The sequence below is a fragment of the Nematostella vectensis genome, chromosome 5, assembly GCF_932526225.1.
Source record: "Nematostella vectensis chromosome 5, jaNemVect1.1, whole genome shotgun sequence".
In the NCBI taxonomy this organism is placed as follows: domain Eukaryota; kingdom Metazoa; phylum Cnidaria; class Anthozoa; order Actiniaria; family Edwardsiidae; genus Nematostella; species Nematostella vectensis.
In genome coordinates this window covers 13,190,796-13,217,011 of record NC_064038.1, presented here as the reverse complement: position 1 = coordinate 13,217,011, position 26,216 = coordinate 13,190,796, and the positions used below count along the sequence as shown (strand labels likewise).

At 40.4% G+C, this 26,216-nt stretch overlaps 1 protein-coding gene across 1 annotated transcript; it reads left to right on the top strand.

The window, feature by feature from the left end:
- The first annotated feature begins 504 nt into the window (after positions 1-504).
- On the top strand, positions 505-21,152 carry LOC5507620 (ras GTPase-activating protein 1). The gene is made up of 25 exons (XM_032376354.2): positions 505-722; positions 1,662-2,018; positions 2,752-2,869; positions 3,085-3,169; positions 3,612-3,681; positions 4,293-4,370; positions 5,324-5,399; positions 5,919-6,075; positions 6,651-6,730; positions 7,128-7,201; positions 8,495-8,579; positions 9,650-9,882; positions 10,798-10,874; positions 11,516-11,640; positions 11,834-11,878; positions 12,653-12,809; positions 13,352-13,494; positions 13,825-13,940; positions 14,580-14,666; positions 15,056-15,123; positions 15,806-15,894; positions 16,658-16,735; positions 17,044-17,166; positions 19,317-19,390; positions 20,383-21,152. The coding sequence occupies exons 1-25, from the start codon at positions 526-528 to the stop codon at positions 20,537-20,539; spliced, it is 2,949 nt and encodes a 982-aa protein (XP_032232245.2). The 5' UTR covers positions 505-525; the 3' UTR covers positions 20,540-21,152.
- Positions 21,153-26,216: the final 5,064 nt, after the last annotated feature.

Sequence of the window (26,216 nt, the reverse complement as noted above, 5' to 3'; positions counted from 1 at the left end):
GGCGATGAGCAGCAAAATCGTTCAAATTTTGTGGCAGCATTACTGAAAAAAAAAATGCGTGCCTTTGCGTGTTTTTAACCGGCGAACCATTTTTTGTAGCAGCATTTTTTTTGTTGCAAGTTGAAAAAAAATTTCTGCAGAAGAAGATGGTTCTGCTTTTTGCAATGAATATTGGAAATGTAGCCCGTATTACTACATCAACCAAACTTGTCTCGCAGCAAAAAGTTTTCAAGCAACGCAAAAACTTGGCGGATAAACAACAGCAAGAACCAGTTTATCCTTTGCTGCGACGAAAGCCTTCGACCTTTTTTTTTTCAAATGCTGCCACAAAAATTGTACGATTTTGTTGCTCGTATTACCATAATTTTAAAAGTGCATTTTCGATCGCGAAATGTTATATCCTACGCCCGGATTGGAGCGCTTTCGCGACTAACAAACGCGGAGGTTGCAAAGGAGACTTACACCTTAGGTGGAATCATATCGCCACAGGCCCCCGCACCGGCATTGCGAAATGACAGATGACACATGAGCCCGCGATCCCTGCTGGTAATGGGAGAGGAAAACATGGCGGCCAGAAGGGACCGTAACTTCAGTTCGGGTTCCGACGGGGCAAATAACGCAGACAGCGAGGGAGTAGACAACTTTGAGGACGAAATTGGCTTGGATCTTGAAGATGAAGAACATAATATAGAGCTATCCCTAAGTGCACCTCCAGACGATAGGTAAGCGGTCTCGTCTGCATTTCTGCGTGAGAGAAATACCACCCCTTCTCGTTTCTCCCTCGAATGCTGAAATTAATATCTGATAGCATATCTACGCTCCTATGGTTATTAACAGCGATTTGAGGTTCAAGTTGAAGGGTTTTGCGTTTGAATGATAAATTGATTTGGGTCAGCAACAGTGGGGAAAATCGGTTAAATAATTGAGCATACTGAAATTCAAACTGTCATGAAGTGATGATCTTATTCGAGATATTCAATGTTCTCGTAGAAAATGAAGGCTATAAGTACATTTGATTGGCAAATAAAATTTGATAATTTGATTGTCCGGATCTCAAACTTGGAATAATCAAGATTCGGAGATTTTTATTCGATTCACGTTAAGTTTTACGAATTTAGTCTTTGACAGCTCGATTATTAATTTGCTCGTTGAAATAAAATGTAATGATTACAAGCAACACAAACTTAGCTTTAAATCAACCTTGATGTCAGTGATAACCGTCATGTTAACATTATCGCATCAGATTTAGCATAAAAATCCATGGGAGCTCCTTGAAGTATTTTTTGTGAAAATGTGACTTTGTTTTTCAAAGAAATAAACTGTATTTTTCTTTTGCTTTGAAGAAGTTTGTATCAACTCCAGCTTACTGTATACTTACTAGTTATTGTGCACCTAATAAACTGTTGGGGAGCTCTGGAAAAAAATGGAAACTCTAAGAGGGGGCTCTGTATTTTTTGAGAGTTGCATTGAAATCCTGGGGATTGTTAAAGGGGAATGGGGTTCGAAAAAAAATGCCCAAAATGGTGAGCCCCAGGGAAAGGGAATGAGATATTTTTTACAAATATTTTGATTAGCCACGGCTGTGATTAAAACCAAGACATAACAACCTTATGTAGCAAAATAAAAAAAAAATAAGTCATTTTTACTGTTTTTCTTTGTAGATGGTACCATGGAAAATTAGACAGAAAAACATGTGAAGAAAGACTTGCAGCTGATGGAAGAATTGGTGCTTATCTTGTCCGTGAGAGTGATCGGAAACCTGCAACATTCTCCCTATCTTATCTTGGAAAGAATGGCATCGTGCACTTTAGAATTAGTAATGTCTGCGGCGATTACTACATAGGAGGTCGTCAGTTTGATTCACTATCTGATCTGATTGGCTATTACACAAGTTGGTCCTGTTTATTGAAAGGGGAACAGTTAGTGCACCCTGTAGCTCCGCCCGAACCAGTGGAAGGCCGTCGCAGGGTGGTAGCTAAATACACCTATAATAAGACCCCTGACACAGATGAATTAAGGTAAGTTATTGTTTTATTCTTCATAGCTTGTAGTATTATGCAGCCATGCAGACAATTTGACAAAGGTGTGCATGTGTGTGTGTGTGTTGGGGGTGGAGGATTGTTGGTATCAGTTTTTTTATTAGATGGTATTTTCATGTACCAATTTATACTTATAGAGTGGAGCTGTTATAGATAACTGGATTGATTCATAGCAATTCAATTGGATTTATTTTGTATTAAAGTTAGACTAAGACCTTCAACTATGGCGTCCATTTTTAATGTTATGTTGAAAAATGGCAACAATTTTTTTCATCATCTGAATCATTTGGATATTATTTTATGTTTTTGTGAGGTGCCATATCACGTCTGTGTGGCTGCCCCATCTGCCACTAGAGTTTGTGAGAGAAAAAGTACAAGCATCATCTTATGCTGAGGGGCAGATCTAGGGGTGGGCCGAGCCGGCCCTGGCCACCCTATTTTCAGATATTTGACTTGAAAATAACAAGAAATATAAGGAAAAACAATGGATCCACTGCCCTCCTTTCTTACAACCCTTGTTATGGCCCCCCTTTTGGGGATTCCTGGATGCACCTCTCTAAAGATATACTTCCTGCTCTGATTTCGTTAAGCAAAGTCGCTGTACTATTCTTCACATTAAAAAAATTAGTATAAATGCCATCTGCTCAGAAGGCCACTACTATTACTACAGTACTTCCTATTTATTCAAATACATAGTGTGTTTCTTTTTCAGCTTTTGTAAGGGTGATGTATTCATAGTCGATAATGTCTTTGATAATGACTGGCTTTGGGTTGCGGCTCAGAAGAGTAAAGAGAGGGGACTCGTACCTGCAGCCCTTGTTGATGATGCAGTAAGTATTATCAGGGAAATAAGAGGTTGAAGTGGTATCATCTTGTCTTTTTGCGGAAAAAAAGTAGTATGCTGTTTTTAAAATTGTTCTGTGTTTTCTTGTGTTGAAAATCAATCACATTGAATGTCTCCATTACAAAGGTAACCCCTACAGTATGTTTTTGATGACTATTATTTGAATGACGGATTAAAAAAAAATCATTCTCCTTTTCACAGGACCCCAAGCTTGACCCGCATGCTGGGAAACCCTGGTTCTTTGACGATGTTACAAAAGAGGCTGCTCAGGATATTTTGATGAGAGGTAAGTGTCAGCTAAATAAACAAGAGCTGCGGATTATAATGTGAAACTGTGTCCGAAAATATTGAAAATAATTTTTGAAGCTAAAAATTACATACATCTTACAAAATTAGAGCTTGATTCTAGCAATTTTCTTTAGCTGAGATAAACAAAAATGCAAATCTAGGCCACAATCTTTTCTTTTCTAAACAAACACAGCTCTATTCTCAGTGCTGTAACGAATATCCAAAACTGGAGGGGAACGATACAAGGGACATTAAGAAAACTGGGGGGCAGTGACCCGCCGCTACTGATCATTTCCTTTATGGTGGATCCTCTTCCTTCTTGCTTTGTCATTGAGCTTTTTAAAAAAAAATAGAATTGAGTCTTGGTAAGGGAAATGTTATTGTTGAATACACTGATAAAAGTAATTACAGTCCTGGCTTTCTGTTCTCTATTCCACTAGATGGAGCTGTTGGTAGTTTTATGATAAGGCCAAGTGATAAGTCTCCGGGGGATTATTCACTCAGTCTAAGGTTGGTACATTAATTTTCTATAGGATGACAAAATAGGGTGGCTGAAGAGCCAATTCACTAACAGTCTCAATACAGTATTTTTCTTTTTTATAGCAGCAGAAAAGGGTCCTCAACTTTTAAAGTTTTTTTAGGAATAATAGACAGCGTTGAAAATAGCAGCCGGCTGTTTTCTGTTCTTTGCCTGCTCTTTTTTTCTATATTCCCCTCTCATATTTTGAGTATGAAGGCTTTTTTCCCACCAAATCCACAAAGCCGGCAAAATCTAGCAGATTCAAAAAATTATTTTGAACCCTGATGGGCATTGCCAGATGTGCTATCCAAGTAGATTTGACATACTACTGAAATGGTTATTTTACGATATCCTCTTTTTGAGGAACAGTTTTTTCCCATGTATCATAGAAAGAATTTATATCACTTCTTCTTTCCTTCTAACCAATCGCCTTGCGAGATGAACACAGATGAACACATCCCCCCCCCCATTTGTCTCGAAAGTCTGCTAAAATTAAAGAAAACAAAAAATGAAATTAAGAAATTAGTGGCGTTAAATGAGTACATGGATACCCCAGCTTAAAATTTCTTGCCATGGACTAAGAATCTTTATGTCCTTGTAGATACCAGGACGGCGTCACACGCTTCCTTATCAGACGACAAGGCCAGCAGTACACAATGGGTGGACGTGTGTTTTGCAGGTATGTTGTTACCAGTAGCTATCTAGTTGCAGGCCTGGGTGGATGGAGTATGTAAGATGTATAAAGTATACCTTACTAGTGATATGCCCGGTTGGATGGGTGTTTGGTAGGCAGGATGTACAGTAGCTACTGCAACTAGTGATATGCCAAGGCAGATTGATTTTTGGTAGGCAGAATGTATGCAGTAGCTAACTGGTGATATGCGAGGGTGGTAGGTAAGATGTACAGTATCCAGTAGCTTATTACATGATTGACGCTATATCCATTGATCTTGCAAGTCCTATATTTAACTAAAATATCTATGAATAATTCACAAGAATACTAATGAGGAGGAGTAGGTTAAAAACTATGTATTAACGTAAATACTAAGAAGGAGCATCATATTAAACCTTGAGTAGAAATGAGCAAAAAAACACCACTTTTTTGCCACAGTTTGATAACAAAAACGATTGAATATTAACAATGCATCGATGTAATTGTCATGAAAGCAAAATTTGTATTTGAAACCCTTTAAATTCAACAATAAGTTCAGCCACATTTTTATGTGCAATTATGTAAAATTATTCCACCAGCAAATTTAGGCTGTGGTGTGTCTATCTGAGGCGTCTACTCACTCGCTTGTTCATTGTCATTGACATTACAGTTCTTGAAAATAGATATTTGGTGTAATAAAAATAAGTCACTCTTCTTCGCTGTCAGTGAGCTCCATTCTCGCAGCGTGCTCACACTGAAACTCCATGTTACAAGGGCTGCGCCCTCAGGCTGATATAACTGCCTCCGTCCTCGGTATTTGACCCTTACTTAATAGTGGTAGGACAGGCCGATGGATATTTAGTAGGTAAAGTTACTTGTGTTATTGTGGAGACGTACAGTATGGAACTAATCAAAACAATGCAATATAAAAATGTTTAAATGATTATCTCTCCTTGATTAATATATTATTTTATCTCCAGCATTGATGATGTTGTTAAGAGATACAAGCATGAGCACATTGTTGAGGGGCTGTCTCTCAATGAGCCAGTACTAAGGGTAAGATATGACACAGGGGTGGGTTCAGTGTTCCCTCCCCTCTTTCAGTATCTGGCACTGTTACAGAAGCATGCATAGTAGATAGAAATCCACTGAATCCAAGCAGATTTGATTTTCTTTTGAAATGGTTATCTTATGAAGTTCTCTTACAGCAGAGGCGAAGTATAGCCAGGCCCATAGCCAGGGGGCTTGAAGGTCTGCTCAGAGCAAACAAAAATTTATAACGTTTGGCTGGAGATATACTGTGCACATCACTATGTCTTTAAAATAACCTATAGAAATCTTTTGGCTACGGGCCTGAGAGCACTCCTTTCCTTCTAACCAATTCAGAAGTGTAGAAGCCCACTCGTAATGCCTAACAGGATTGGCTAGATTACCTCACTGTTCTATTGTAATCTCGTTCTATTGTTTTGTTTCCAATTGTTTCGTCTGTGGTGCATCAATCCAATGTGGTGAAATCTTCTGGTAGCTTCTACATGACCCAACCAACTAAATACTCATACTTTTGTTCTATCTCAGCCATCCGTTTTGGAAATTCCAAATCGTCCGACAACACCTAGCAACAGATGCAGTGACCAGATGGATGGGTTCACCTTTCCACCCCAGACAAGTGGCCAAGTCTCCATCATCAACACTAGCCAACAGGCCTCCAAGAGGGGATACTTAGTGAAGAAAGGTGTGTATCTGTAGTATAGGATTAGGGTGCTGGTGATTGGGTGGTGGGTGAAGGCGGGGGAGCAACAGGCCTTTCAAGAGGGTACACATATAAGAAAGGTTTAACAGGCTTCCAGGAGAGGACACTTAGCCAAGAAAGGTGTGTAACATTTCTAGTAGATGAGTTGTGGTTATGATAGGTTTTGGGCCCAACAAACCTACAAGAGTGGACCTACTAAGTCAAGAAGGGCATGTAACTTAATATAGTATTGGGGTGTTGGTGCTCAAATAATAAATTTATTTCCGCTGGAACTTTCTTGAAGTTATTTTTACAATACCTGAACACTAATTTGTATAAGAAAGCAGCATGTCAAAATGAAAGAAACACAGCACTTTCACAGTACCAATCAATGACTTTATTTTGATATAAATTTCCCCTCTCATACAACTTAATGCAATGCTACATGCAATGCTATAGAGAAAAATATTTTGATTTTGTGCTTCTGGGTTATTTATTTGCCATTTTTTGCATTTTTTCTAGAGAGATCTAGAAGAATATTGTTAATATTGAATAATAGAATATTGTTAATTTTTTAGGTCATCGTAACAAGTGGAAAAGGATGTTTTGCGTCCTGGATGCTGATGAACAGAGGTTATCCTTCTTTGAAAATGAAAAGGTTGGTTCTTGTACCCAGACGCTTAATGGCACCTATGATTTAAATAATAGGCCTGGCCGTCCTTGTTACCATGTTAGGCCATGTTTTTATGGTTTGACCCCCTAGTGATCAGGGGCTATTTTCACTAACTGACTCAAGCCTGTAACCAGAAATGGAATCTTTATACAAGGTCAGGGGTATCTAGATTTTTCTTCACCTTGAAGGGTTCAAAAACACCATATAGAAAATGCAAGAATATAATATATATAAAAGATCCTTTGCTTATTGTAATATTTTTTCTGAAAACACCTCCAAATTAAATTTGGCCTTTGACTTTCAAAAAATGCCCCACATTTTGTATTTACCAAAAGAAGAAAAGAGTCAAAGTGTCTGATTATTATCCCTGTCATGTGTCTAGCGAACCAAGCCAAAGATGCTGCTGGACTTGACTTTCTCTACTGTGTATGCAGTACTAGAGAGCTTCTTTGGCAGGTCAGTATACATCATCCCCAGGAGAAGGGGGGGGGGGGGGACGGGATGCTCCCCATATATCCAAATAATAGGGGCTGATCCTTGTATTTGTGATTGTAATACCATTATCACCTCGGATTCTTTTGTTTTCTATGGGACAATTACTAGCGAAAACAATAAATGGTTCTAAATTTCGATCTGGCACTAATGATGAGGGAGATTTAGTTTCTAAATTTCCTTCATGTATTAATGATGAGGAAAATTTAGCTTCTAAATCCCCCTCATGCATCAATAATGAGGGAAATTCAGAAAAAGACAAAGTAATCTTTTTGTCTTCTAAATTTCCCTCTACATCAGTGCATGAGAGAAATTTAGTACCAAAGATGCTTGGCTTCTAGTTTCCACCAGGCAAACAAATAGAAGGCAGCTTCTGCACCAAGAGACCAGAGTATTTGATCTTGCGTTACCTATAACAACATTAGATTTGATCCATGTGGGATGACTTTGATGCTGTACGCATGAGTGCTAATGACGTCAAAGAACTTAACTCTAGATATGTATAGAAACTATGTTAATCAACTATGTTTGATTTAAGAATTGTTCGTGAAAATGTGGTGGTCTATAGAGGGATAAAAAGAACAATGCGTATACCCTGATCCATTGAACCGTGTTTGCTCATCCAACCTAAAATTACTCGTAGTTGCTAGTTTATTTCCTCGAGTTTATTTCCATGGTATTACAAAGTTTTAGAATGGCATTTCGGGGAATTTAGCCTGCGGCGTCGGGACTTCAACTAATCATCCCGAGGTTTTGGGAACATTTAATCACTAAATTCCCCGAGATGTCATGAGGGATTTTGAGGGATTGCTTGAACAAAATATTTGAAAGAAAAAGAATCTGGTATGAAAATTATGGAACGTTCCGAGCAATGGCTATGGCCACACAGATTTCTCTTTTTCATTTTTTTATTAGATAAGGCAAACCATAAAAATGCCAAATAATCTATGTTCTCAGTAGGAACATGGGAGAGTACAAAGCCCCTGTCATGCTGTGCAAATAGTGCAGAACATCTCTCAGTATTTCCTAACATGGTGTATAAACATAATGGTTGATGCTTTTTCATTCCAGAATTTCTTTTGGAACAGCATGCTAGTGCAATCATGATTTTTCAACAGACTTTGAAATACTTGGGGGGGGGGGGGGACAACACAGAAACTTAAGAAAATTGGGGGACACACCGATGGCCCTCCTGGTCATTTACTTATAATTATAATTATGAACAACTATTTAATGTACTTTTTATTGTTGTTGCAGACCGAACTGTTTCCAGGTGGTAGTGCGGGCCCTGGGTGAATCCCGCATGACTTATCTTTGTGCTGATACACCAGACTTAGCAAATGTATGTATGCTAACTTTTTTGGGGGTTTGGCTGTGTGGGCTTTTGGACTAGTCTGTTTCTGCACATGTGTTCTTGGGATGCCTGTGTCTGGTTCTGCGCTGTTGATTTAGGGATATCTGTTTGTTTCTGTGCGAATGTAATTGGGAAGCCTGCGTGTCTGCCTTTGTACAGCTGTTATTGGCCCGTGTCTGTTTGCGCCAATGTCAAGTTGACAGAAAAGAAATAATTGTATCCTTATGGTTCCAAAGCAAAATCACGACCACGCTTTTGTAGTTTCGATCCAAATATACAAATAGCAGAATTCGAGACTTTTGGGACTTGTTTTGAATAATTAGTCGCCAAAAAAAAATTATAAGATGAGCTATTCAATTTTCTCCGGGTCAAGGTTGCAATCAGGTATCTCTTCTTTTCACATTTAGCCTTCACGCCTGAATAAAAAGGACACGAATTAGTATTAACATCATATTGTACCTCTATAGCCTTATTCCCCCGGGCTTCCGTTCAGTCTGTTCACCGACTTTGCTTTCAAGAGACAATTTGGCGTCTAAGAAGTGACACTGCCTTAGTGAAATAAAACCTACGAGACTAGAAAATCACGGAAAATCTTGAACCAGCATACATGCGTGCAAGATAAAAGCGGCGGGATAACGGCGCGAAAGCAAGCGAGACTGTCTGGCCCGCGTAATTAGCGCCAAATAGCGGGAAATTCAAACAACGCGCTCTATCCTCTCTATGGTTTATTCCAAGCCTCATTTTTCATCTGAAATACAAACAAAAGCAGGAATAAGGCTTTGAGTCTGAATATTAGTTGAATGGTTGAGGAATTTGTGCGCGCTTTCAAGTCGCGTTTGTACACTTTTGTCAACATTTGCTCCCAAAGGATTTAAACAATCACGAAACAGAGCCCACCTCTAGTCACGCCAGGTCATGCCCGTATAAATGGAATCAGCGGAATTGTTTTTAGTTCTGATTGCCCCAGCATAAAAACTCGCTGACTTGTGCAAAACCCTTTGCTCTAAGTGTTTTCTTAAGTCATGAGCTTAAAAGGCTCCTATCGTCGTAATTTCAAGGAATGGATGGACGCTGTGCAAAAGATATGTGGCAAATCCAAGAGTTTGGATGTTATCGATGTGGACGTAAAACAGCTGCGGAGCCTCGAGTTGAATGTCATCGAGGCCCACAAACTACCCCTAAACAAAGTCTCGCATCCGTATTGCATGGTCTCACTTAACGAGGTTAAAACATGCCGGACGAAAACCTTCGAGGGTCAGACGCCGCTATGGAACGAGGAATTTAAATTCAAGTAAGTCAAGTGTATGTTATCAACTGTGTGAACGAGTCACGTTAACTGTTTTCTCTTAGAACCAACAGCGACCTTTATATAACTCTTACTTATTCTGAATTCCCCCATAAACACATTGATTGTCAACATAGTTGTAAACTCGTAGTTGTAAACTCTTATGCGCATATAATTTTTAGACCTGTTTCATACACCTACTTCATTTTCGTAGAATCTGTAATAGTAACCCGCAGTGCTTTATGGGTATCAAGTAAATAAGCAAATAAGCGTAAATGAAATACAAATCCAGGCTTCAAAAGCTGTAGAATTTTTGTTCATGTTCTTATGAACATTCACATGGCTTTCAGATACAAGGATACAGCGTTTTTACGCTACCCATGAACCACCGCGGGCTACGACACATGGATTCTTGAGTGCAACCTTTTTTGAAATAGGTGTATAATGTTGTTATTCGTCACCTATGAACCATTGCGGGTTACGATACTTGGATTCTCGAGTGAAACCTTATTTGAAATAGGTGTACGTACTTTTCTTGTGCTTTCATTGTGCAAACTCAAAACAGGATTGGCGGATTTAGGCAATGCAAACTGTAGAAGAATGAATGTGCCCGTGTTTTGTTATTTATATCATGAACTTATGAAAATCAAAGGTATAACCGGTGGGTCGGAGGTATGACCCCCCATCCCTCTGGAATTTTCAACCCCCTGGAAAGAAATAAATACAGTAACTGTTTAGGAAAAAGAGCATCCCCCCCCTCCCTCCCCTCTGGAAATTCCAGGACGTTTTAACCCCCCATCCCCCGGAATTTCCAATCCCCTCCATGGGGGGAATGGATATTTTCTGGAACTACACAATATAGCGTCACTATGGACGCCGCTTCTTACAATTTACAGTTGAACGCTTTTTTTTCTAATTCAGCGATCTTCCAAGTGATGTATCGTCATTCACACTAAGTCTTTACAACAAAAGCTGGCGAACGAAGGACGTATTAATTGGTAGGTAGTTTGTGCATATAGGGGTATATATAGCAGGCGTAAAGGAGTACAGTTTACCAAAGGGTGGGGTTATTGAGGGTAAAGGACGATTGCACTTTTACAACCCTTGGGTGTGTGGAAAAGGTGTGTGACAGAAATGCGTGACAGAGGTATGCGACAATAATGAGGGACAGGAATGTGTTAGGGTTAGGGGTGCGTGAATAGGCTGTATGATAGAGATGCGTGACAGGTATGCGTGACAAGGAATGCACGTCTTACGAGATTTGCAACCACAGTGTGTGACAACTATGTGTGAAAGGAATGAATGAAAAAGATGCGTGATAAGAGTGTGTGACAGGGATGCGTGGCAGGAATGCGTGACAGGAATGCGTGACATGGATGTGTGACAAGGAAGTGTGATGAGGATTGGCAACCACAGTGTGTGACAATGACGTGTGAAAGGAATGCATGAAAAAGATGCGTGATCAAAATGTGTGCCAGGGATGCGTGACAAGGATGTGTGACGAGGATTGGCAATCACAGTGTGTGACAGGGATGTGTGACAGGAATGACTGGCAGAAAGGCGTGATAAGAATGTTTGACAAGGATGCGTTGCAGGGATACGCGAAAAGTAAGTGTGATTGATTGTATCATGTCGACAGGTCACGTGCTAGTACCACTAAACAAGCTTCCAAAAGGTCAGACTGTTGATGATTGGTATCCCTTAGCAGCCGCGTCGCATGGCAAGGCTGAAGTTGGCAATGTCAGAATTAGAGTCAAATTCACGGTACGTCAAAAGAACCAAACGTCTAAGAACGTGGCTGTATATTTTTATCGTAACTTCTCGTTTAAGCTTTCCTCTCAAGTACCCCTTCTCCCCATCTAAAGCCTGAAAAAGCTTTAAATATAAGATGTATGGTTTATTGCTTTATAACTCGAATATGTGCTCTTTGCTTATAAAGGTTTTCTTTGTCTTTTAGCACGAGATAATCATGCCCGTTGAAGAATACGAAGCTTTGAAGGAGGTAAAGCTAGTCTAGGAAAGTTCTCCTTAAGGAAAATTTATTCAGGCACGATCCTGTTTTATCTTGCTCATATATCTCCTCACCTCACCACGCTCAAGTAGATCAAGACCTACCTTGCATTGCTTAATTTAACCTTGCCTCTCCTAACTCTGCCTTATGTCAGTTTACCTTATTTTAACCCCTTTCCCTACCTTACCTCGCATCACCTTATTTTATTTCAATTTATCTCCCACTTTATCTTATTTTAATTTACCTCCCCTAATCTTAACTTATTTCAACTCAGCTAACAACATCTTATTTCAACTAACCTATCTTATTTCACCTTACCATATCTTACCTAACCTTATCTTAAATCACCTTACCTCACCTTACCTTAACTTATTTCAACTCACCTAACCTCATTAAATGTTAACCTACCTAGCCTGTCTTATTTCACCTTACCATCCCTCACCTAACCTTATCTTATATCACCATACCTCAACTAACCTTAACTAATTTCAATTTACCTCACCTAACCTTTTCCAATTTCATCTTACCTCACCTAAACTTTTGTACCTTCAATTTATCTTACCCCATATCCTACATAACCTTACATGTCACCCCACCCTTATACGTCTCTCTTTTTTTCATTTGACCTATACCATACGTCACTCATACGTCAAACATAGTCCCACCTACGTTTTTACTCATTTTAGTTAAACCTTATCTACCTCACATCACCTTACTTTGTCTTCTTATTTCTTCTCATCCTCCCGTCTCTCTATCTCCCTGTAGATTCTACTGGATGAAGATCTGGTCGCGGTAACCGCTCTTGGTCAAGTCTGCAAAGACAGAGTGGTTCTTGCTTCAACCCTGCTGAAGATCTTCCGCCATGAGAAGCAAGAGATATTTCTCTTGAAGACAATGAACGCAAGAGAAATCGAGAAACAAGGTGAACATAACCAGCCACCTTTCCCTTTAGATATCTAAATAGTCAAATGCGACTGTGAGTATACTGTGAATTTTGGATTATTAACACTATGACCCCTGTTCTTATCACAATCACCATCATTTTTATCAACAGCGTCATCATAATCATCGTCATCACCGTCCATCCATTTTACACTCATCCTCCTTTGTTTGTTCTCATGCGGTGTCATCTCTAGCTATCTTGTATTTATCGAGCAATCCCATTTGACCCTTGCCTTTTGTAACTTCGCTTACACTGTTTTTGTTCTTGGACATACTTTGTATCTCCGCTTACACCGTACTTTTTCTTGTAAAGACTTCTGTATCTCAGATTTTAGTGTCCTTGTCCTTGTACAGATTTCTTTATCTCCGCTTTCAACGGCCTTGTTCATTACAAACATCTGTATCTCCGCTTACACCTTGCTTTGTTCTTGTACAGACTTTTGTATCTTCGCTTACACTGTCCTTGTTCTTTTACACTTTTGTGTCTTCACTTACACTCTTCTTGTCCTTGATATCGTGTAGACGAGCAAGCTACTCTGTTTCGTGGCGCATCCCTTGCCACCAGTTTAATGGACCAATACATGAAGATGGTCGCTATTCCGTACCTTCAGCATACCATCAAGGACGTCATACTCAAGATACTGGAGTGCAAACAGTCATGTGAGGTATGTCCGCCCACAAGTCTACTTCATCATATGTAAAAATATAAAAGGTAATAAAAATAACAATAATATTCAACTTTAGGAAATTGCGGCTTTCACAGTCTAGCGAGGGGACTTACTGAGACGGATTGCGCGAGCTCTTGATTGTAATGGCTCAATTTCTCTAAAAGGTCCGATGATAATTTTTTTATGACCTTATACATTTTTTTTTTTTACAAATAATGAAACATACCTAGGGTTTGGGACGCCTGTGGTCCGCCCGCTCTTGTGGTTCCTCCCCCAGTCCCTCACTCTTGACTCACTGTGCTCACCTATGTTATCGTTCCACTGCAGTTGAATCCTGCCAAAATGGAGAAGGGTGCAGACACCGTCGTCAACCTCAAGCAGCTCCTGGAATTCCTGTTTGAAGCGATAGATGCGATTTTTACATCCGCCGAGGAGTGCCCGAAGTATGTCATTGGATTTGCACCATGCAATATTTACCATACTATAGTTTACTGATAAGTTTACAGGCCCGTACCCCGGATTTTTGTTTGGGGGTGCGAAATCCGAAAAAGTGGACCTAATTTTTCCGGGGGGAGGGGAGGGAGTAAGTTCTCTTATAAAAATCTGAAAACCCCCGAAAAAAACAAAAAAGGGATTTTTTTTTATGCCTTTGCAGTATCTCCACGGGACGTTTATTGTCGGATTTGGCTACATACCAGAGTGATCTAGCTTATGCTTTATAGTTTTGTCTACAAATAGCACGTCTATTGAAAACCGAAAATGGACCTTCGGCCCTTGTGGGGTGGGGGGGAGGGGGTTTCGCACCCCCTGCACCCCCTTGGTTACGGGCCTGGTGTACCTTATAGTACCGAATATCACGATGTACAAATCGATCCAACAAATTATATGCACTGTATAAAAGTTTTCTTCAGTCTTGTTCGGCGCTATGATCGCGAAAGCACTTAAACAGGCGGCAAATGACAGCGCGCGTAAACCTAGTGCGCACAGTGACTTGTTGGGTATTTCAGTGGAGGGTCAATCTGAGGTGTGACACTTCTTTTTTAGATTTCTACTACAAAATGACTTTTCTTTTTTCAATTTAGAACACTTCGGTACTTGTTCGGATGTCTGCAGCAAAATGTGAAAGACAAATGGGCCGACAACCAGACAGTAAGGACGAGAGTTGTCAGGTAAAATGGTATACCGTATAGGTTTAGTCTAGGTTTAGCCTTAGTTTTAGGTTTTAGTCTTAGTTTAGTTTAGCGATTAGCTTGATCGATTGCAGCGATATATTGACAAACATTGCCTACATCGACCAGCATTGCTAGCATAGCTGCTGTTTTTTACGGGCTCTACACAGAGCGACCAGTGAAATAGCTGTAAGCAGCGAAAATATGTTGAGCGATTTTTCGTTTTTTTTTTAACGCAGCGAAAATTTGTTGAGCGATTTGAACAGCCAGATATGGACAAGCCCGCTAAATTCTCTAATTAAGACAATAAGCATTTCACATTAAATAGTTTTGGTGTTTACGACTTTATGCTGTAAGTTTTGTTACAAATGCCAATGATTGTTTTTCAGCGGATTCCTTTTTCTACGCTTGTTTTGCCCAGCCATTATGAACCCCAAGACATGTAACTTGATGTCAGGTAACTTTGCTTTATTATTCTACCTTTCTACCTTTTAAGACCCTAAATCTTATTTGCGTGACTCTGGATCCGGCCTGCGTGACACTGGATCCGCCTTGCGTGACACTGGATCCGAGTCGCGTGACACTTAATCAGGCTTGCGTGACATCGGATCCGATGTGCGTGGGCCTCTTGTTTTGCTTTAACTTTGAATATTGAAATATTAATTTGGAAAATATATAAATAGTTCATGATTGTCTTATGATTTTGCCATAGATTGAGGCCGCTTTTATAAGAGGTGGAATTAATTTCAAGTGATTCAAATGGATTTAGTCCGTTTAATTAAATATATATTAAAAAATTAATGCAGTCTGCATTTTTTTTTTCGTTTGTCAAGCAAGTCGCAGCCAGAAAGATATGAGATATATGAAAATTGTAAGATATAAGAAAGATATTTAAGAGATAAACAAGCACACATGTATAGGGGGAGCGCACTCTGATTAGATAAATTCTTAGTCGTTTTCTGATTGGCTGTGTAAGTGGGATATGTTTCTTAAAAAGTGCTCTGATTGGATGTTTATGTTTTTGTTTGTTGTATTTTCACTTTTCAATGGTAATTTTCATTCTTAGAATCATTTGGCAGATTGATGTAATTATTATTTTATCCGGTTTGGAATTAACAGCACCTTATTGCACCCAACAGAACTTCCTTCTGCTACGGCGGCCAGAACTCTGACGCTAGTTGCGAAGTGTCTTCAAAAGCTAGCAAACCTTGTGGAATTCGGGGCTAAGGTACGACATGGAAAATTTGGCAAAAATATATCTTTTCAAGTACTTTTTCTTCTAAATGGTCCAAAAAACTAGGGCAAGCGGGCGGGAAACCTGTATATTGTATAGAACCATAGGACTATGAGAACTCGATGGCTATTTATTACACGTTTGCTACTTCAGTTAAGTTTTGCTTGATTCTTCACCATTTGAAACCCTTCCAAATTTCACTCCCAATTCCAATTCCAGTAAATCATCCCGATCATTTTTATAGGCCGGACATTCTAACAAAAAATGCTTTTAATCCTCCACTTTACCTGTCTGGCATACTAAGCATTTTCTTTCGTTAGGTTTTTTGGATGGCTTTTCATACCTTCCAGTTTCAATTGCTAGCTTGTGATTGCTTAGCCTGATTAGCTTGCCCTTTAGTAAGGGCAATCCTGATCAGACGCTGATCTCGACTCCTTAGATTCCAAGCTTACGATGTTACCGGTTGTAAAAAAAAAAATAGATTCTTACTTCGGGAACTGTGGATAAAGGGGTCTAGTAGAAGTATCCATCTCTTATTGCGCTTTTGAAACCTGTATTTGGAACATAATGAGCGGGTACGTTGCCCATGGATTATCTTCCTTGTGGGAACTTTCTGCGCGTTTCACGGGGAGTAAGCATAGAGTGGATGAAAAGGCCAACCCCAGCTTATACCCTGCCGTTCTTTTGGGTTCCCTGTGGTTTGTGATGTGACGTTACCTGAAACCCCTCTCTTAAGGTTTATTTTTATTGTTTTCAGGAATCGTGTATGACCCCTGTGAATCCCTTCATGCAGAAAAACAGAGAGAGGATGGTCTCGTTTATGGACGAGTTATCGGTAAGTCCATTTAGAACGAAGGAAGGATGTTGTCGCTCATGGATGATTTTTTTACTGACATCTTAGAACAGGCATAATTAAAATGCAAGATTTCAATGCCGTGTCCTTAAAGCGAAGCAATTGTCGCCAATTTTTTTTTAGTTATCTTCGTGAAGAAGATGTCTATAATAACGGGTTTACGTTGTTTTATGATCTAAGAATTCATGTCGAAGGACGCCGCTTTTTCAATCGTAATGATGTACTATCTAGGTACCCCTTGTGGATATACACGACTGTGTGTGCTATCTTAATCCAATTTTATTTTACAGGATGTGAGGGAATGTCCTAAGACACACGAACAAGTGTCTTCGGATCCTGCACGAGACCTAGCATCTCTTCACGACCTTTGCATCGTATACGAGAACGAGCTCAAGCAACTGAGCACTACGCAGGTAGGGAGCACAGGGAACCCGGGCATATGGGCCACAAAGACAGGGTACCCACAGATAATAGGCTACACAAAACACTTGTACTCTTCAAGTCAGAAGAAGCCTTGTTAAAGAGGGCCACTGTCAAAATACGTCGGCTGTCAATTTTCCAATGACTCGCGTGGTGGCACAATCAAATTATAAACAGCATTTATGTAAAACAAAACTACATTGGTGTTATATGCAAGGGTAATAATTTTAGTAACGACGAACCCCGGTTCGCTAAATGATTCGAAACGCAAAGATAGTTCACGGCTCAGGAGATTTACGATATGACTGCATATCCATACATCACTAACTTACAACAGGATATTCACATCAGCAATTTACTACAGGCTTTTTCGTCTAAATAGACAAACCGCTGCTCGAACACAAATGCCATAATTTGATAAGCTCACAAGATCAACAACTCGCGGGAAGTGCCGCAAACAATCCCAAGCATTCTCCGTGCTCTCACAGACAAATTTCTCAAATATTCGGCGCCTGGTCTGTCTAAAAATTTGATAGCTACTACTAATGATGTCCGTAGTATTAAACAGCTTCTATGAAATCCAGCGCCTTTGATATAACTAATAGATCTTCGCTTCGAAAAACGATACCAATGAAAACTAAACACACGCTATGACCGGCCTGGGAAAACATTTGAACATCTAACCTGAGCATCAGGCGGAATTTTTCCGAAGAAAATGAAGGGGAGAAAATATATATTTTTTAAATGTTATAGAAAACGATTTCTCTGATTCTGCTAACGCAAGGTCAAAAGCACTTTTAAAGTCCGCCATTACTCTGAGAACGAGCAGTCGACTGGTTAGGACCCTATATATAGCTGAACCAATCAGCGCGTCCCATTCGAGTACCCTTTGTTTTTTCGACCAATCTGGAGCCATGCCGGAATCCGGCATGAGAACATGCGATTTGAACAGTACTTGTATCGGGAAGCAATTTCCCACGGACGTAGATTGTGGTCGAGTCCGCGGCCTTGCAGCGGTCATACCCAACCTCTCAATCGGAAACTTCCGAATAAACATCTTCGGAATCGAGCATCATGAAAGAAGATGGCGGCCATATGACAAAAGAGTTACGTCTCTCTCTTATGTACCCATACGAGTAAGAGAGACATTCCTGACTTTGTTGTATACTGAATAAAATTTTCCAACCATTTTCATTGAAGTTTTCTGATAATGTATCTTATATAAATTTGAACCATGACAGCTGGCGGTTGCTTTTACTTTTTTTCCCTTTGTTCTATTTAATAAAGTTATTAGCTAATAACTTAATTGAGTACTTATTTTACTTACTTTAATGGGTACCTCTTAGCATATGAAGTTTTATTCACAATGCAAAATGTCTTTCATACCTGCTCTTCTATATCAATTAATTTTGAAGGTTTACATATATATACATGGATATATACTCGTCATCATAAGTAACTTATTATAAGTACTTTTAGATTTTCAATTAAAACTCACAGAAGAGTCTACAGAAATTACATCATAAATTGGCATTTTTTTCAGATGGGTATCATATGATACCCTATGCCTGCGCAACCCCTCCACTCCCCCCCTCAGCTAATCCTGTGTACGCGCCTGCTAAACGTTTACGTGCTTGTTATGATTACCAGAGATAAAACGCAAAACAACGAACCCGCGCGTTTCTCAGTCGAGATTAGGAAACTAATTGGCTGACTCACTCGTCCGTTCTTGCTCATTTAATTTTTTTTATCTGCCTGACGACACATGAATTAATAAACACTAACTAAATTGAGTAGACTAAGACCAGATATTTATATGGTCTGTCACCATACACAAAAGTCGGATCGCCATCTTGGATTTTTCCGACAATCTCGCACTTTCCGGAGATGGTGATCGGAAAATTCCGACTGTGATGTTGGGTATGACCGCTGGGAGTCCGCGGACTCGACCACAATCTACGTCCGTGGGAAATTGCTTCCCTACTTCTATCAGGCCCTTGTCTTGTCTCTCCCCGGCGCGATAGAAACATAGGAGGGCCTGATACTCAGGTTAAAAAATGCCCTAAAGCCAGACAAAAAATGCAACCTCCCCCCCCCCCCCCCTACCCCCACCAATGTTTATTGTTTCGTTTTCTGTTTTCAGACCGACCTGAAGAAACTCGTGTCAGTCATAGAGGCGTTACGTCGTCGAGAGCAACAGTACGTTCAGGAGTCTAGGTAATTAGTAACGCAATCCTGTCACTCAAGGTGCCACCTCGTCACGCTAGGGAGCGCAAATACTTTCTTTTCGAGAGTTTAAATTTTGACAAAAGGAATAGTGATAGAATATGGTTATATGTTACCACAAGGCAATATAAGAATTACTTTCATATTCAGATAATTTCCCCTGAGAAACTAGATAAAAAAATTGAATTTATTGTATGCTTTACTTGGTCAAAAGTTCCGGATTCGTGCTAAGCACAAGCTTTATGGCTGTGCTATTTTCCCAGACATTTTACAATGCGTTCTTTTACCGGTCAGTGGGTTGCCTGTGGCGACATATGACCGCGGGGGATATGGTTCATTGTTCTATGAACAATGTCAAATGTCTGAAATTTGTAGAAATTATTTCTAGTAGGAATTTAGTAGAATAATTTATTTTTAATTAATTGAAAATCAGTTAAAAAATTCAAAGAATTAAGTGTTTTGTATATAGATAAAGTAGTGGTAAAATTTAGACATCGTTTATATTTGAGTAATGTGAAATTCAAGCCAAAAATAGTGACTAAAGCAGACGGAAATACAACGATATATACGTCACCGTTTATGAGTCCGTACCATCTTAGTAGTGATGTGGCAGCACTAAGCTTCGAAAACATGGCGTATTGAAAATTACCCAGAAAACCCGGGGGATAATTTCCCACCCGGCTTATTCCACCATCGTTGTTTTTAGATTGGCAAATGAGTTTTCGCTTCTATTAACGCACCAATCACCAACTAAATTTGAATGTTGTATTTTAATTTAGCTTTCTCAGTCATTTCGTTTATAAAACCCGAAAGATACGATATAATATATTCAATTTACTTTTGCAAAAGGTAGTTAATTTCATCCTTCCAAAACCTTACTGTATTTTCTATTTACTTACGAAAAAAGCGCTGATGTAATCCTGTATCCGTGAAGCATGTTTTTCTGTGAAAAAATAAATAAGGGCGTGAAATATACATTGCGGCAGTCTCGATACAGTAGCCAATCCAGGGGCCAAGACAAGTGGCCGTTTAATCGAGGTCGGCCACCATATTGAGGTAGTCCATAGCCACAATCTCAATGCTGTGCTACTTCCAGTAAGTGGCCATCCCAGGGGCCGAGACAAGTGGCTGTTTAATTGAGGTCGGTCGCTTTATGGAGGTAGTGCATAGCCACAGTCTCAATAAAGAGGTACTTCCGTTAAGTGCCAATCCCAGAGGCCAAGACAAGTGGCTGCCTTATGGAGGTATCTAAATACTTAACAACGCGAAGCGTCTAGGGGACGATTCCAGCTTTTTGCTGAGCCTGAGGCGAATAATGGTTTTAGTATCTACTTGGCAGGGACTGAACAAGACACATTTTACTGTAACAATTTTATAGAACTGCCGACTTTACCTTATAGTCGCGATAGGCGCGGTATGTGTTTTGACAGTTTTGTTGGTGTTCGTGTCTTTTTGAAGATTTTGTTCGCCCTAACAATCCAAGTTGTATTTGCCACGCAATGCTTTTATCCATCATAAAATTCACATCCCCAATGCGAAAATATTCACTAAATTTTAATCTAAGTCTTGTAGACTAATAAAGTCCCGATTATCACGTCGTTTTTAACTATAATTTGATCATAGCAGAGATGTTTTCCTTTGACTCATCTACAGGCGATCATATATTCACTTTAAAATATGGGTGCGTTATGGGCTCCATAGAGGTACCACTGTATTTAGAAGGCTTTGCAATAAAAAATATTTTTCAAGACGATTAGAGTTTTCTCTATTCGAGGTAAAAAAAGGGGGAATATCCTGCAAGTCGGGCACAAGGCACAAATTCATAATAGGTTCATCCCAGCCTTATCCCAGGCGTTTTTACCGGGTTTTCTGTGCTCTGAGATCAACCGCTGACCTCGGGGGTTGGGACAAGCTGGGACTAACCCTTTTCATTCACAGGAATCCCGACCACAGGAAACCCAATAAAAACCCCTTGGACTGAGCTTTTTTTACCCGATAGTGTTCCTGCACTTGTATGTCTTCTGTATCTGATTTTGGCTTCATTCAATTGTCTTAGTTATGGAATTTTTTGTTCAAGAGACTATTTTGAAATAAAAGAAATACCATCATTCACTCCCTTTCCTTTGTAACACCTTTGTTTTTTGCCGACGTGTTGGTGAACAACAAGGCGTTCAAACAAGTTTCTTCCCTATCTATACATACTATGTAGTTTAGTGTGGCAGCTGGGTCAGTACGCAGCTCTTACAAGCTGCAATTTGATTGGGCAAATGAACAATACCCGCACCTCGACACAAAGAACGAGAAGAATAGAGACAAAATAACTCCTTTGTAGAGCAAAGATAATAGGAGACAAGCAGCTGCGTACTTACTCTCGGTGTTGGACGGAGGGAGGGATACTTCCATTTTTAATAAACCACGATAACTCGATACATCTAGGGAAACGACGTGGTTCGAGAACAGGGACCACTTCAATAGTTGTCGCTTACCAGCTGGGGGTAGGCATTTTTGTAATAGGATCATTGTATTCTACTGCAATAACTGAGGCCGTCCCATTATAAACTATAAAGGCTGATTTAACATCACGATTTAGTCGTATGCAACTTGCCCGCAGCACCTCTACAACTCGAGTCGTCGAGTGTAAATCGGCCTAAGACTTTGCTACGATGTTCGGATACGAAAGTCGTAGTGTGTAATTCGGGGCTAAGACATGTCGTAGGCAGGTCGCATACGACTGAGTCGTGCTGTCTAAATTAACCTTTAGAGATCTGGTGGCTAAATCCCAATGCTAACAAAATCTGTGTATGGTTAATGAGCAGCAAAAGTACGTTCATTGCATCAAAGGTGTAGCCTTGCATATTGACATTTAAACCACAGTGAGTCCAAATATTACTTTGTTGAAAACGGGACACGCAGTTACTATTTTTCCCTCAGCATAACACAGATTAGATCTCTTTCCGTCTAGGCGTTCTTAATCGCCATCTTAGGTATAAGTAATGAGTGTATTGAACCCACTGACTACTTTCTAGCTAAATTTACAAAAAAAAGGAAACAGAACAAAAACAGATACCTCCCTCCGTTATTTTGAGTTTTGATCAGCCCGTCCATTTCAAACATCGCTGCACCTAGTCAGCGGTATCCAAGCTTTCCAACAGTGCTCTGCGGTCCCATTTCTAATTCCTGGTCGCTGTGCTAATTCGAGCTCAATTTGATGGTTGCTTGTATCATCATCACTTTGGGAGGGTGCCTTGGACATCCTTAAGTCTATTGGGGCATAATTGAGTGTTGTGCTTACGGATTTTTGCAAGCAAAGGTGGATTTATGGGGATATTTTCTTGTTTGGCTTTGCCTGGATGAGAAAATAATTTAATTCTAATGAATCTCCACAGCTCTCCTAAATGCTGTCTTTTCTGGAACAAAATTGTTTACACTGCTATTCTGGGTCTGTATGACCTGGTTTGTTTGGCTTTGGGGTGAAAAGACTTATGCAAACTGTCTGGCTGTGAGGGAGAGGCGTGTTGTTGGCCCTCCCCTCGTGAATTTTTCCACGGATCTCCCAGAATGCTTTGTAATCCATAATGAGAACAAGAGGTTTCAGAGGCCCCAGACGTTTCAGAAGTGGACATTGTGTTTTGAGGCTATGGAAATGGACCTGGAGGATCAAAATAAAGGTATCTATATGACGTTTCTGTAATCTTTGATGGAATTACAAGGCTCGGCGAAGCGCTTACAATAGTTGTTAGATTCGTTACAGATGACTAGGAAATTAAGCAGCGACTGGTTCGTCTAACAAGATTCATATCAAAATTCGTCAAAATCCCTCAAAGGAGAGGAACTGGCGCGCGAAATCATTTTGGTTCTTGCACAGCAATACCATGTGCAAAACAACAGTCTCTGTGCGTCAATCGGGGATGGAGCTTCGGTGAACGTTGCTGCCATAAGAACTGTGAAGGTAGTCTTTTCAAAAGTAGTGGATGTCTGTTGTTTTTCACATGCCATCGACGTTATTGGCAGTCCCTTTAATATCCCAACAGTCAAGCGCTTTTTACAGCTATGGAATGCCCTGTTTACCCATAGAGTGTGCGTGCGTACGTTCGTGTGTGGGTAAGGGGGTCGGAGGTATGACCCCCCACCCCTCTGGAATTTCCAACCCCCTAATAAATACAGTAACTGTTAAGGAAAAGGGTGGTGTGGGGCTACGCTGTCTATGCAAATTACATTCCAAGGATGCCATTTGACCAGCTGCTATGTCCCGATCATCGACGGAAAGCTAAAATTGACGTTGAAAAAAATCATCTCTCGCAGGGTCTTAGGCAGATTGCTTAAAAACTCGATTCGGAGATAGTTCCTTCCTTCTCCCATCTTGTATAAGTGTCAGTGTTTTCTTACTGCTTAAAATCCGGCAGAAAATCGCGCTGAAGCAGAAGTAGTCAGAATAAAGTTGCCAGCCTTGTCTCGTTAACATACTTAGTATCGACTCAAAATCCGAGACAAAGCTATATCGCTCTAAACTCGTAAAATTGAGCTTTTTGGGAAGAAAAAACACCACAGACGGATCCATTCACATCCCAACTAAGTTTATTTCATGAACAGAGCATGAAGATATAACTCATAGATGTTTATTTGCGTGAATTCGTATGTCCTTAGAAATCCTTCACTGACGCGGGTGGGAAGCCTGTGGTTGAATTCTGCATTTTAGCCGTCGATAGCAGCTAAAGAAGGTTTGAAAGCAGATTTGGGTAGATATTGGTCTCCGGAACAACGCCTGGAAGTACGAATCGAATTGTTGTTGTAAAACGTTTGTCATCAACCGGCTTCGTACCCTGGTTCCAGAGCCTCGAACATGTAAGCATGGAGAAAAACCACTGAAGCGCCTAGCTGCATATATCAGCCACTGCATAACTTCAGACTTAGACGCGGTAGCGGTGGCTAATATATGCAGCTAGGCGCTTCAGTATTTTTTACCCATGCTGTATGGTGTATTTTGCTCGACATAAATGATTGTTACTTTTGAGTTTTTTTTACCAACATTCCATGCCCTTCTATCAAAGAAATGTATTTTGACACAACTTATATATCGCATGAATTATATAATGCACTAAAAAACTGTATCATTTCCTACTCAGTACACATCACTAGTTTTAGCCTTTCGGTCTTTCAGCGTCCTTGTACTACGTAACGCTTGTTAAATTGAAGCATTAAAGAACATTCGATATAGTCTCTAGGGCCAGATTCTGTAAGTGCACAAACGATGTTGTTAGAAGTGAAAACACTCTCTCGGATGATGCTGAAGATGGCTGCATCAACAGGACCAGCTTAGCGGCCGCAGACCAAAATGGGAGATCAGCTTCTTGGGCCTTCCAAAATTCTATTGGTATAACATCATGATCTATGCCATCTGCTTTTGCAAGGATCTTGGTAGCTCGTTTTTCAGGTTTGCAATCAGAGCAGCAGCATCCATAAAGGCGACAGATGAGACGATATCTACCGTGTTTGCTACAGGACGCAGTAGACAGTTTTGGTTAGAAAAATCTCCACTAACCCCATTAACCGTCTGGGTGAAGTAAAACCATCCTGGCCGAATTGCCTCAACGCCATACTGATAGCGCTGTTGGGAAAGGGGGGGATTACCTCAAGATACTCCACTGGATAAAGCTGCAAGATTGGGAAGCTGCTCGTAAGACTGGCAAGCAAGTGTGCCATCTCCTTCCAATATGTACGTTGATTCGACCATGGGCTTGCCTGCATCAACGACTGCAGCTAATTCGATCTGGAGCATCAACTTTGTCTGACCATCTCCAAATAGTTCCTCTATCTGTATCGGAGTGGTTTGTTAGTAGCGGTCTACAATCCGTTTTGAACAAAAGGCCGGATCTCAGCAAACTGCAGCATTACGTGCTGTGCGATTTCCCACCAGCTCCACCACCTTGTTGGGAAGTAGCATTTCTTCGAGATGCCAGTACGTTCTCTCCATGCAAGTCGGGTTGCGGGACTATGGGTAAACAGGGCATTCTATAGCTGTAAAAAGCGCTTGACTGCTGGGATATTAAAGTGACTGCCAACAACGTCGATGGCATGTGAAAAACAACAGAAATCCACTATATTTGAAAAGACTACCTTCACAGTTCTTATGGCAGCACCGTTCACCGAAGCTCCATCCCCGATTGACGCACAGAGACTGTTGTTTTGCACATGGTATTGCTGTGCAAGAACCAAAATGATTTCGCGCGCTAGTTCCTCTCCTTTGAGGGATTTTGACGAATTTTGATATGAATCTTGTTAGACGAACCAGTCGCTGCTGAATTTCCTAGTCATCTGTATCGAATCTAACAACTATTGTAAGCGCTTCGCCGAGCCTTGTAGTTCCCTCAAAGATTACAGAAACGTTATTCTCTGCTATCTTTTCCTTGATGGTTTCCTCCTCCTACTTCCTGACAAAAGGTATCAGCTGTCGCATGTTGGGCACTGACGAGAGTCGATAGCCAGCCTTTTCTAGTAGCTCCCGGAAATCGTCAATCTTCTGGATGGGTAACAGCAGCCTTTAGAAACGTCCTAACCGTCTTTGTCCTGAAAAGCGTCTGGTTGTCACTTATCTCTATCAATGTCAAATATTTTCATGGCTTGGTTGGATTTCATTTTTTGCTTATTTCAAGTTGGAATAAATTTAGGCTCGGTTCAGCCGTGGTGATTTCGGTGCGCCAGCGAACCTCTCCCTTTCATTGGAGGAGCAGAGCAGAACGCCAGGTAACCACGGCTGGAAACCGAGCCTAGGTTCCAGTGTTTTCGGGCACCAAACTGCAAAGAACCCATAGAGTTTTCA

Coding starts and splice junctions, on each gene's coding strand:
- LOC5507620 (XM_032376354.2), top strand. CDS start 526: ATGAGCCCGCGATCCCTGCTGGTAATGGGAGAGGAAAACATGGCGGCC. Junction 2,019..2,751: donor CCTGACACAGATGAATTAAG/GTAAGTTATTGT, acceptor TTTCTTTTTCAG/CTTTTGTAAGGGTGATGTAT. Junction 14,667..15,055: donor GTAAGGACGAGAGTTGTCAG/GTAAAATGGTAT, acceptor ATTGTTTTTCAG/CGGATTCCTTTTTCTACGCT.